We start from the raw sequence: 13,519 nt of genomic DNA, 5'->3' as shown, positions 1-13,519 counted from the left end.
TCCCCCTGTCCCGGACTGACCCTGTCCCCCTGTCCCGGGACTGACCCTGTCCCCCTATCCCGGACTGACCCTGTCCCCCTGTCCCGGGACTGACCCTGTCCCCCTGTCCCGGGACTGACCCTGTCCCCCTGTCCCGGGCTGACCCTGTCCCCCTGTCCCGGGACTGACCCTGTCCCCCTGTCCCGGGACTGACCCTGTCCCCCTGTCCCGGGACTGACCCTATCCCCCTGTCCCGGGCCGGGACGGACTATTTCTCTGTCCCGCTTTGCGGCGCCAGGCCCCGCCCCCCGGGGCGAGCTCATGAATAATAATGAATAATTAATAAGACGGGCTGGCACTCGGGCTCCCATTGGCCGAGCTGCAGGGGCTGGAGGGTGAGCTCCGATTGGCCGAGCGGCGGGCCGGGTTCCCATTGGCCGAGCGGCGGGCCGGGCTCCCATTGGCCGAGCGGCGGGCCGGGCTCCCATTGGCCGAGCGGCGGGCCGGGCTCCCATTGGCCGAGCGGCGGGCCGGGCTCTCATTGGCCGAGCGGCGGGCCGGGCTCTCATTGGCCGGGCTGCTCGCGCCGTGCGGTTCCCGCCTGTCTGCGGCCGTCCGTCCGGCGCGAGAGGCGGCTGTGCGGGCGGCGGGGTCCCGGCAGCTTCCTGCGGACCGCGGGCTCGGGCCCTCCGGATACTCGGCATCTGCCACCGGGGACAATGAGGCACCGGCAGCTCGGAGCGGGAGGCAACGCCTGAGGGATCGGTGAGTGCCGGCCGGGGGAGCGGGGCCGGGGGTCAGGGGAGCGGGGCCGGGGGTCAGGGGAGCGGGGCCGGGGGTCAGATGCTCCCTGTCACCGTGCGGTTTCCCCCCCGGCCTCCTGTCAGTGTGAAGTCCGTAATCTCTTAGTAGCAACTGTACCCCCTCGGCGGGTGTGCGGTGTGAGCTGAGCCCTGTCGGTGTGAGCCGAGCCGGTGTGAGCTCTGTCGGTGTGAGCCGAGCCGGTGTGAGCCCTGTCGGTGTGAGCCGAGCCGGTGTGAGCTCTGTTGGTGTGAGCTGAGCCCTGTTGGTGTGAGCCCTGTCGGTGTGAGCCGAGCCGGTGTGAGCCGAGCCGGTGTGAGCTCTGTTGGTGTGAGCTGAGCCCTGTTGGTGTGAGCCCTGTCGGTGTGAGCCGGTCCCCACTCTGTCAGTGTGCCGGTTACAGTGGTTCTTTTTCTGCATGTTGTTTAGAGTGTCACCAGTCCAGGTTTGAAGTGCAGTGCTGTCGGGGGGTTCACTGGGAAAGCATTGTGATTAATTATGTGTAGAATTTTTTTAAAAAGCTAAGCAGGATTGACCAGAACACATCATCTCCATCGTGCCCAGAGAGACACAATCTTCTTGCAGTGGAGGAGCTGGCAGCAAAATCCAACCCAGCACAAATACAAGAAAGTCTGAGTGAACGGAGGCAGTCCAGGATCTTGTGTTATAACAGTCAGGATCCTTGACTAACACAGACTGCTTTCCTCAGGTTTTAGATGGTAACAGGCACCTTTCTGCTTATCAAATCGATAGATGGTTATTCTGGACTGAAGGGGTTAAACTCTCCAGAGAGACAGTGAGTGGTTGATGACAGATGTCAGCTGATGTTGAATTTTAGCCGTTCCTGTCACACTGGGACTCTGCCCCCGTCCACCTCGATGTGGCCAGGTTGGTTCACCTGCCCAAAGAGAGACTTCAGAAAACTCCAAAGATCAATGATCTGCTTTTCACCCACCCACCCCCCGAATGTTACACTGATTAACTGGTGATCTTAGCCGGAGGTGCTGGATTTGGCTTCTGTTCCTTGGATTAGGGAGCAGGAAAATTAGCCAGCGTTCTTGCTCCTGATTACTATCCAGCGACGACTTCTGGAACATGCACACGCTGAGGACAGGATTGTGATGCCTCTTAGGTCAAATACCCTGCTCATAAGAACATAAGAAATAGGAGCAGGAGTAGGCCAATCGGCCCCTCGAGCCTGCTCCGCCATTCAATAAGATCATGGCTGATCTGATCCTAACCTCAAATCTAAATTCATGTCCAATTTCCTGCCCGCTCCTCGTAATCCCTAATTCCCTTTACTTCGAGGAAACTGTCTATTTCTGTTTTAAATTTATTTCATGATGTAGCTTCCACAGCTTCCTGGGGCAGCAAATTCCACAGACCTACTACCCTCTGAGTGAAGAAGTTTCTCCTCATCTCAGTTTTGAAAGAGCAGCCCCTTATTCTAAGATTATGCACCCTAGCTCTAGTTTCACCCATCCTTGGGAACATCCTTACCGCATCCACCCGATCAAGCCGCTTCACAATCTTATATGTTTCAATAAGATCGCCTCTCATTCTTCTGAACTCCAATGAGTAGAGTCCCAATCGACTCAACCTCTCCTCATATGTCCGCCCCCTCATCCCCGGGATTAACCGAGTGAACCTTCTTTGTACTGCCTCGAGAGCAAGTATGTCTTTTCTTAAGTATGGAGACCAAAACTGTATGCAGTATTCCAGGTGCGGTCTCACCAATACCTTATATAACTGCAGCAATACCTCCCTGTTTTTATATTCTAACCCTCTAGCAATAAAAGCCAACATTCCGTTGGCCTTCTTGATCACCTGCTACACCTGCATACTAACTTTTTGATCTTCTTGCACTAGGACCCCCAGATCCCTTTGTACTGCAGTACTTTCTAGTTTCTTGCCATTAAGATAATAACTTGCTCTCTGATTTTTCCTGCCAAAGTGCATAACCTCACATTTTCCAATATTGTATTGCATCTGCCAAATCTCCGCCCACTCACCCAGCCTGTCTCTATCCCCATCTTTGTATCATCTGCAAACTTTGATACGTTACACTCGGTCCCCTCCTGCAAATCGTTAATATAGATTGTAAAGAGTTGGGGACCCAGCACCGACCCCTGCGGAACACCACTGGCTACTGGTTGCCAGTCCGAGAATGAACCATTTATCCCAACTCTCTGCTTCCTGTTAGATAACCAGTCCTCCACCCATGCCAGAATATTATCCCCAATCCAGTGATTCTTTATCTTGAGCAATAATCTTTTATGTGGCACCTTGTCGAATGTCTTTTGGAAGTCTAAATACACTACGTCCACTGGTTCCCCTTTATCCACCCTGTACATTATGTCCTCAAAGAACTCAAGCAAATTTGTCAGACATGACTTCCCCTTCGTAAAGCCATGCTGACTTTGTCCTATTAAATTATGTTTATCCAAATGTTCCGCTACTGTCTCCTTAATAATAGATTCCAAAATTTTACCCACCACAGATGTTAGGCTAACTGGTCTATAATTTCCAGCCTTCTGCCTACTACCCTTTTTAAATAAGGGTGTTACATTAGCAGTTTTCCAATCTGCTGGGACCTTTGTCGAGACCAGAGAATTTTGGAAAATTATTACCAAAGCATCCACCATCCCTACTGCCACTTCCCTCAAGACCCTAGGATGTAAGCCATCAGGTCCAGGGGATTTATCCGCCTTGAGTCCCATTATTTTACTGAGTACCAATTCCTTAGTGATTTTAATCATATTTAGCTCCTCCCCCCCCCCCCCCCCCCAGAGCCCCCTGTTTGTCCAGTGTTGGGATATTCTTAGTGTCCTCTACCGTAAAGACTGAAACAAAATATTTGTTCAGCATTTTTGCCATTTCCATGTTTCCCACCATTAATTTCCCGGTCTCATCCTTTAAGCGACCTAAGTTTGCCTTAGCCACCCTTTTTCTTTTTATATAACTATAGAAACTCTTGCTATCTGTTTTTATATTTTTTGCTCATTTATTTTCATAATCTATCTTCCCTTTCTTAATCAATGCTTTAGTTACTTTTTGCTGTCTTTTGAAGACTTCCCAATCTTCTATCCTCCTACTAAGTTTGGCTACCTGATATGTCCTTGTTTTTAGTTGGATACTGTCCTTAATTTCTTTACTTAGCCACAGATGGCTGTCATTTCTTTTACACCCTTTTTTCCTCAGTGGAATATATATTTTTTGAAAGTTGTAAAATAACTCCTTGAATGAACACCACTGCTCATGTACCGTCTTACCCTTTAATCTATTTTCCCAGTCCACTTTAATCAATTCTGCTCTCATACCATCATAGTCTCCTTTATTCAAGCTCAGTACGCTTGTTTGAGAATCAACCTTCTCACCCTCTAATTGGATATGGAATGTAACCATGTTATGGTCACTCATTCCAAGGGGATCCTTAACTGGGACATTATTAATTAATCCTGGCTCATTACACAGGACCAGGTCCAAGGTTGCTTGCCCTCTTGTAGGTTCAGTTACATACTGCTCAAGAAATCCATCCCTAATACACTCAATAAACTCTTCCTCAAGGCTGCCCTGCCCAATTTGATTTGTCCAGTTAATACATTACTTACATTAAGGCTCACACATGAAGACTGATCATTTGGCCGAGGTATTGAAGGCTGACTGCCCCCACGGAACAGGACCCTGTGTTCACTGACCATGTCCATAGAACTGTGCCTTGCACCCACTGCCCATGGCACTATCTCTCTCACCCACTGACCATGCCCAGGTAATTATGTCCTGTGCCCACTGACCATGCCCATGTAACTGTAGCCAGTGCCAATGGAATCACACCTAAGGAACTGTACCGTATGCCCTTGTGTCCGTACTCAAATGGGTTCGATGCGCTCAGGAGAGCAGATTATTTTTAATGAATATAGGGGAAGGGAAGGATTGCTCTGACAGCTTTGTGTAGGGACAAGGCAAATGCATTTCTGCATTTTAAAATGCACCTACCATGTTACCACAAAAAGCCTTTTTCTTTCATTTTGCAATGCCATCAGCATCACTGCAAACAAGACAGCTATGGGATACTTGGATAGAGCTCTCCAAGCAGTTAATATAGATGCCCCTCTGGGTACCCTCCATAAGGAGGACTGTAGGGGATATAGAGTTAGATAACCAGTAGAGGCCATTGCCTATGGTATGTACACCACACATATCCCAGTGAGGGCCATTGTATGGTATATACACTACACATATCCCAGTGAGGGGCATTAAATGGTATATAAAGTACACATATCCCAGTGAGGGCCATTGTATGGTATATACACTACACATATCCCAGTGAGGGCCATTGTATGGTATATACACTACACATATCCCAGTGAGGGCCATTGTATGGGACATACAGTACACACATCCCAGTGAAGGGCATTGTATGGGACATACAGTACACACATCCCAGTGAAGGGCATTGCATGGGACATACAGTACACACATCCCAGTGAAGGGCATTGTATGGGACATACAGTACACACATCCCAGTGAAGGGCATTGCATGGGACATACAGTACACACATCCCAGTGAAGGGCATTGTATGGGACATACAGTACACACATCCCAGTGAAGGGCATTGTATGGGACATACAGTACACACATCCCAGTGAAGGGCATTGTATGGGACATACAGTACACACATCCCAGTGAAGGGCATTGTATGGGACATACAGTACACACATCCCAGTGAAGGGCATTGTATGGGACATACAGTACACATATCCCAGTGAGGGGCATTGTATGCTATATGCAGTACACATATCCCATTGAGGGCCATTGTATGGTATATACAGTGCACGCATCCCAATGAGGCACATTGTATGGGATATACAGTACACACATTCCAGTGAGGGCCATTGTATGGGATATACAGTCCACGTATCGCGGTAAGGGGCATTGTATGATATATACAGTGCACATATCCCAGTGAGAGGCATTGCATGGTATATGCGGTACACATATCCCTGTGAGGGCCACTGTATGGTGTCTACAGTACACATATCCCAGTGAGGGGCATTAAACGGTATATATAGTACACATATCCCAGTGAGGGCCATTGTATGATATATACACTACACATGTCCCAGTGAGGGCCATTGTATGGTATATACACCACACTTATCCCAGTGAGGGCCATTGTATGGAATATACAATATGGATACCCCTCTGAGGAGCATTGTATGGGATATACAGTAGAGATATTCCAATGAGGAATATACCCACTTCCCAGTCAGAACGAAGAGCACTAAAAATGTAATTGGAATGAAATCCCACCAAAGGATTTTGGACTTTTCGGACATTAAGTAGATGATGAATTTATCATAACCTTCGGCAGTAAGCATACTTTAATGGTATCCATCTTTAATGATGTGGTCTGTGCTCCTCTGAACTTTCTTCACTCGCTCCTCCAGAGCTGCAGATGCACCATTCAAGACCTCGTTCCTAGACGTCCCTCCTCGCTGCATCCTCAATGTGTTAAAATGTAAGGAATCTTACAACACCAGGTTATAGTCCAACAATTTTATTTTAAAATCACAAGCTTTCGGAGATTATCCCCTTCGTCAGGTGAATGAGTGAAAGGTTCTCAAATCGCATATCTTATATTAGGCTGGGACACCATCACACCAATCAAAAGGTGTCGTTGGTGTTCAGACAGGTTAGCCACGGAGAACAGTACGTCCCAGTACACTGAATATACATTGTGTCAAATTACACAGACAGACAGAAAGAGACCCAAATGGCAGAGAGAGAGAGAATATTAAAAACAGATAACTTTATTTTCCCCTTGCTGGTGGGGTTACGTGTAGCGTGACATGAACCCAAGATCCCGGTTGAGGCCGTCCTCATGGGTGCGGAACTTGGCGATCAATTTCTGCTCGACGATTTTGCGTTGTCGTGTGTCTCGAAGGCCGCCTTGGAGAAAGCTTACCCGAAGATCGGTGGCTGAATGTCCTTGACTGCTAAAGTGTTCCCCGACTGGGAGGAAACCCTCCTGTCTGGCGATTGTTGCGCGGTGTCCGTTCATCCGTTGTCGCAGTGTCTGCATGGTCTCGCCAGTGTACCATAAATTGATAGCCAAGTTCCGTACCCATGAGGACGGCTTCAACCGGGATCTTGGGTTCATGTCACGCTACACGTAACCCCACCAGCAAGGGGAAAATAAAGTTATCTGTTTTTAATATTCTCTCTCTCTTTTATAATATTCTCTCTCTCTCTGCCATTTGGGTCTCTTTCTCTCTGTCTGTGTAATTTGACACAATGTATATTCAGTGCACTGGGACGTACTGTTCTCCATGGCTAACCGGTCTGAACACCAACGACACCTTTTGATTGGTGTGATGGTGTCCCAGCCTAATATAAGATATGCGATTTGAGAACCTTTCACTCATTCACCTGACGAAGGGGATAATCTCCGAAAGCTTGTGATTTTAAAATAAAATTGTTGGACTATAACCTGGTGTTGTAAGATTCCTTCCATTTGTCCACCCCAGTCCATCACCGGCATCTCCACATCCTCAATGTGTTGACATCAAGACTTCTCACACCGTCATCTACTCTAACTCATTCCTTTTCAGGACCCTCCAACTGTCTGCCCTTCCGATAATCCATCAGTGTTTAAAACTGAATTTGGCACAGTTCAATGACTCCATCTTGATTTATCTTGTCTCCTCTTTTGAACCTTGATGGTGTCCTGCACTGTGGACCTGGCCCCTCACAATGCTAACTCCATGTTGTCTATTGTGGGCTTTAACACGATGCTAATAAGGCCAATTCTTGGGGAGCGCTTGTGTCAACTGGGCACTCTACCATTTTCTATTGTTTTAAACTCTTTTCACTGCAGTAAACTGGGCAAATCTGTTAATGGGTAAAACGACTGATGATCAGTGGGAAATGTTTAAAGAAACATTTAACGTGATACAGAATCAGTTTATACCCCTGAGGGGCAAGAACTCTACTTGCCAAAAAAAAAGCCATGGACAACTGAAGAGGTAAGGGACAGTATAAGAAAAAGGCAAAAAATGGCACAGATCCTGGTGAATGGGAAAGATACAAAGATCAACAAAGGGTCACAAAACAGATAGTAAGAGCTACAAAAAGAGAGTATGAAAAGAAACTTGCAAGGGATATCAAAACCAATACGAAGAACTTTTATAGTTAAATTAGGAAAAAGAGGGTGGTCAGGAGTAGTGTTGGCCCCTTAAAAACTGAAAGTGGGGATATTGTCATTGACAATGGGGAAATGGCGGACATGTTGAACAATTACTTTGCGTCAGTATTTACAGTCGAAAAAGAGGATAGCATGCCGGAAATCCCAAGAAAACTAATATTGAATCGGGAACAGGGACTCAATAAAATTAACATAAGTAAAACAACAGTAATGAAGAAAATAATAGCACTAAAGAGTGATAAATCCCCAGGACCAGATGGTTTCCATCCCAGGGTTTTACAGGAAGTAGGTGAGCACATTGCAGATGCCCTAACTATAATCTTTCAAAGTTCTCTAGATTCAGGAACTGTCCCTCTGGATTGGAAAATTGCACATGTTTTTAAGAAAGGAGAGGGAGGGAAACCAGGGAATTATAGACCAGTTAGCCTAACATCTGTTGTGGGGAAAATGCTGGAGTCTATAATTAAGGATAGGGTGACTGAACACCTCGAAAATTTTCAGTTAATCAGAGAGAGCCAGCATGGATTTGTGAAAGGTAGGTCGTGCCTGACAAACCTGATTGAATTTTTTGAAGAGGTGACTAAAGTAGTGGACAGGGGAATGTCAATGGATGTTATTTATATGGACTTCCAGAAGGCATTTGATAAGGTCCCACATAAGAGACTGTTAGCTAAGATAGAAGCCCATGGAATCGAGGGAAAAGTACGGACTTGGTTAGGAAGTTGGCTGAGCGAAAGGTGACAGAGAGTAGGGATAATGGGTAGGTACTCACATTGGCAGGATGTGACTAGTGGAGTCCCGCGGGGATCTGTCTTGGGGCCTCAATTATTCACAATATTTATTAACGACTTAGATGAAGGCATAGAAAGTCTCATATCTAAGTTTGCCGATGACACAAAGATTGGTGGCATTGTAAGCAGTGTAGATGAAAACATAAAATCACAAAGGGATATTGATAGATTAGGTGAATGGGCAAAACTGTGGCAAGTGGAATTCAATGTAGACAAATGTGAGGTCATCCACTTTGGATCAAAAAAGGATAGAACAGGGTACTTTCTAAATGGTAAAAAGTTAAAAACAGTGGATGTCCAAAGGGACTTGGGGGTTCTGGTACATAGATCATTGAAGTGTCATGAACAGGTGCAGAAAATAATCAAGAAGGCTAATGGAATGCTGGCCTTTATATCTAGAGTACAAGGGGGCAGAAGTTATGCTGCAGCTATACAAAACCCTGGTTAGACCGCACCCGGAGTACTGTGAGCAGTTCTGGGCACCGCACCTTCAGAAGGACATATTGGCCTTGGAGGGAGTGCAGCGTAGGTTTACTGGAATGATACCCGGACTTCAAGGGTTAAGTTACGAGGAGAGATTACACAAATTGGGGTTGTATTCTCTGGAGTTTCGAAGGTTAAGGGGTGATCTGATCGAAGATTATAAGATATTAAGGGGAACGGTTAGGGTGGATAGAGAGAAACTATTTCCGCTGGTTGGGGATTCTAGGAGTAGGGGGCACAGTCTAAAAATTAGAGCCAGACCTTTCAGGAGTGAGATTAGAAAACATTTCTAGACACAAAGGGCGGTAGACGTTTGGAACTCTCTTCCGCAAACGGCAATTGATACTAGCTCAATTGCTAAATTTAAATCTGAGATAGATAGCTTTTTGGCAACCAAAGGTATTAAGGGATATGGGCCAAAGGCAAGTATATGGAGTTAGATCACAGATCTTATCAAATGGCGGAGCAGGCACGAGGGGCTGAAAGGCCTACTCCTGTTCCTATATTCCTATATTCCTAAGTCACAATTACAATTGAACCAAGCAATGGTTACAGTTATTGGCCAGATGTCTATCCCTGTGCCTGCCTTTTACAGAAGGAACATGAGATGTGAGTGCATAGGAGGAAGGGGATTTAAGAGAAGGCCGGGTCGAGAGAAAGGCTGTGTATCCTGCAGTATCTGAAGGTCAGTGCATGAGGGGCTTAGGGCATCCAGGACGATAATGATAGTGTTTGTCATTTCCAGTGCTGTGTTGAGCAGTGAGGAGAGAACAGCCATTAATATTCCTGGCTATGCGAAGGAGACTACAGTGACATTGGTCAAAGCACTGTGTTCACCTGCACTCAGAAAGTGATGGGTGCGCTGCTGTGGAGGGGTGATGGGTTCATCCAGCTCTTTGAAAGTGTAATATTCCTGCTGGTTTCAGTGTTTGCTACACTGCTGGGTGGACGTCAGTCAATGGAGCTGTGTGTTCTGCTGGTCAGTTCAGTGGTGTACACTGACAGCATGCAGGTGGACATCGATGGCCAAAACATGATTACTGAGGAATAGAGGCTAAGGATTGGCAGATAGATTTTAAAATGGAAAAATGTAAATAAATGCTGTTGGGTGCATCAAGCGTTTGCACAATAAATGGGTATCCAGTATCGAAGCAGGAAAAGGATGTGGGTGGGTGTGATTATTGAGGATTGGCTGACAGTATCTAGTCAATGTGAGCTGCTTAGGTTTTGCAAAGGCATTTGAATAATATTGGTACAGATTATTTTAATCTTGTTTAGATCAGTGTTGGGGCCACAGTGACATATTGGGAGCATCTTTGGACACCCTACCTTCAAAAGAGCACTGAAGTGCAAAGGTGGCAAAGATATACCTTGTGCTTTAAGTTTGGACTGGATACTGAGCTTGTCTTTGGAAAAAAGAAGATTGAGAAGAACATGATACAGATCTTAAGTGCTGAGAGGAGTGGATAATGTAATGTAAGCAGGGGTCGCACTCTGAGGGCATGGGTGCAAAATTAAACAGCCTCAGCACAGATTGCAAACTGTAATTCTTCCCTGGTGAACAGGTAAGGTGCACTCTTTATTAAAAAAAATTCTTCAAAGTGAAGAGCTGAGTTGAGCCTCTTTACACCTGCCCAGTCTGTTCTTGTAGGCAGCTTATTAAATGTGATGGCACTCGATGTTTGTGAGGCTGGAACCTTGAGAGTGCCGTTAGTGGGATGTAACTGGTCAGGGTTTAATAATGTTGATTGTGATGTTGGACTGTGATCTATGACTGTCAATACAGGGCCAGGGAAAATCCTGTTGGCATTTTGCCCTGTGGGTTTTCGTCTCCTTCAGGATATTGAGTATTATGCAAGAAGAAACAGATTTGATGGGCTGAATGGTTTATTATGTGTTCAGATGAAATTTACGAGGTGAACCTGTGTAATCTAAACGGTCTCTGGAGATTTGGCAATCCTTGTGGGAGCAGGGATATGTCATTTGTGCTGTGGGGCTAACGGAGGGATCAGTGCGCAACGGTGTATATGCATCGGGGCAGAGACTGTGTTTTAGACCATCTCCACGGAGGGCTGAATGTCTTCTAAGAACAACAGGATTTTTAGAAATGGGAAATGACGATAGGCACCAACAAGCTCATCTCTTTTTGCTCCTCACCGTATCCCCCCAATCCCACCGAACCACCTTCTTACCGTATCCCCCAATCGCACCGTCTCACCATATCCCTTAATCCCATCTACCCACCTTCTCACCGTATCCCCCAATCCCACCTAACCACCTTCCTCCTCGTGTCCGGCCATCCCACCTTCCTCCCCGTGTCCCGCCATCCCACCTTCCTCCCCGTGTCCCGCCATCCCACCTTCCTCCCCGTGTCCCGCCATCCCACCTTCCTCCCCGTGTCCGGCCATCCCACCTTCCTCCCCGTGTCCGGCCATCCCACCTTCCTCCCCGTGTCCGGCCATCCCACCTTCCTCCCCGTGTCCGGCCATCCCACCTTCCTCCCCGTGTCCGGCCATCCCACCTTCCTCCCCGTGTCCGGCCATCCCACCTTCCTCCCCGTGTCCGGCCATCCCACCTTCCTCCCCGTGTCCGGCCATCCCACCTTCCTCCCCGTGTCCGGCCATCCCACCTTCCTCCCCGTGTCCGGCCATCCCACCTTCCTCCCCGTGTCCGGCCATCCCACCTTCCTCCCCGTGTCCGGCCATCCCACCTTCCTCCCCGTGTCCGGCCATCCCACCTTCCTCCCCGTGTCCGGCCATCCCACCTTCCTCCCCGTGTCCGGCCATCCCACCTTCCTCCCCGTGTCCGGCCATCCCACCTTCCTCCCCGTGTCCGGCCATCCCACCTTCCTCCCCGTGTCCGGCCATCCCACCTTCCTCCCCGTGTCCGGCCATCCCACCTTCCTCCCCGTGTCCGGCCATCCCACCTTCCTCCCCGTGTCCGGCCATCCCACCTTCCTCCCCGTGTCCGGCCATCCCACCTTCCTCCCCGTGTCCGGCCATCCCACCTTCCTCCCCGTGTCCGGCCATCCCACCTTCCTCCCCGTGTCCGGCCATCCCACCTTCCTCCCCGTGTCCGGCCATCCCACCTTCCTCCCCGTGTCCGGCCATCCCACCTTCCTCCCCGTGTCCGGCCATCCCACCTTCCTCCCCGTGTCCGGCCATCCCACCTTCCTCCCCGTGTCCGGCCATCCCACCTTCCTCCCCGTGTCCGGCCATCCCACCTTCCTCCCCGTGTCCGGCCATCCCACCTTCCTCCCCGTGTCCGGCCATCCCACCTTCCTCCCCGTGTCCGGCCATCCCACCTTCCTCCCCGTGTCCGGCCATCCCACCTTCCTCCCCGTGTCCGGCCATCCCACCTTCCTCCCCGTGTCCGGCCATCCCACCTTCCTCCCCGTGTCCCGCCATCCCACCTTCCTCCCCGTGTCCCGCCATCCCACCTTCCTCCCCGTGTCCCGCCATCCCACCTTCCTCCCGAATCACATCTAATCAATCGTCTTTTGGCCCAGTTTATACTGTGCTTCAGAGTCTTCGGCTGAAAACGTTCCCCATCTTCCCTTCTAACTTCCTCATTTTTAATTTGTGTCCCCTGGGATTAAGCCCATCACCAAATGGAACAACTTGTGAATTCCCTCCATAACCTTGAAAACTTTATTTCACCTCAAAGTCTCTTTTCCAATGAAAGCAAACCCATCCTCCTTGACCTTTATCCATAACTTAAATCCCTGAAACCTGGCCTAACTTCCCTTGCTCCTTCTGTCCCCCCAAGGGCAATAATATCCTTCTGTAATCCTTGAGTAACCACAACTATCCACAATGCCCAGATGGGGCCTGATTAGCATCTTATGCAGCAACAATTTGCACTCTATTCCTCTTCTAATGGAACCCAGTACCTTATTTGTCTTTATTACTGCAGTTAAGCTGTGCTCTGACGGTTTCATAGATTAACCCATCATAACCCATCAAGGGCAATTAAGGATGGGCAACAAATGCTGGCCTTGCCAGCGATGCCCACATCCCATGAACGAATTAAAAAAAAACACTTGATCTCTCAACACACCGTCCCATTTAAACCACTATAACCCCTCGATCTCTCTGCAGCTTAGCATATTGTCCCAGTTGACACACAGAAACCCCCTATATCTCTATCTTTCTTCTGCCCCTGATTATTTGGAGCAAGTGTTTGTATGCACTCTTAAAGTGGCTATGAGTCATGGGAGTGTTTGTTTGACAATAAGAGGACACATTAAGGAATGAA

General features: G+C 48.3%; 2 protein-coding genes across 5 annotated transcripts in view; one reads left to right on the top strand and one right to left on the bottom strand.

Moving 5' to 3' along the window:
• The first annotated feature begins 576 nt into the window (after positions 1 to 576).
• Positions 577 to 13,519, top strand: part of cbfa2t3 (CBFA2/RUNX1 partner transcriptional co-repressor 3) — a 164,259-nt gene continuing 151,316 nt past the window's right edge. For all 4 annotated transcript variants that reach the window (XM_067998229.1, XM_067998230.1, XM_067998231.1 and 1 more), the window contains exon 1: positions 577 to 744. The gene's annotated coding sequence lies outside the window, so the exon portion shown is untranslated. The remainder of the gene's footprint in view (positions 745 to 13,519) is intronic.
• On the bottom strand, positions 11,533 to 12,723 carry LOC137333445 (uncharacterized PE-PGRS family protein PE_PGRS54-like). The gene has a single exon (XM_067997596.1). It carries the CDS (start codon positions 12,721 to 12,723, stop codon positions 11,533 to 11,535), a length of 1,191 nt encoding a protein of 396 aa, XP_067853697.1.

Source organism: Heptranchias perlo, chromosome 16 (genome assembly GCF_035084215.1).
Source record: "Heptranchias perlo isolate sHepPer1 chromosome 16, sHepPer1.hap1, whole genome shotgun sequence".
NCBI classification, from domain to species: domain Eukaryota; kingdom Metazoa; phylum Chordata; class Chondrichthyes; order Hexanchiformes; family Hexanchidae; genus Heptranchias; species Heptranchias perlo.
Note: the sequence above shows the minus strand (reverse complement) of the source record. Positions and strands in the feature narration are given on the sequence as shown.

Coding starts and splice junctions, on each gene's coding strand:
- LOC137333445 (XM_067997596.1), bottom strand. CDS start 12,723: ATGGCGGGACACGGGGAGGAAGGTGGGATGGCGGGACACGGGGAGGAA.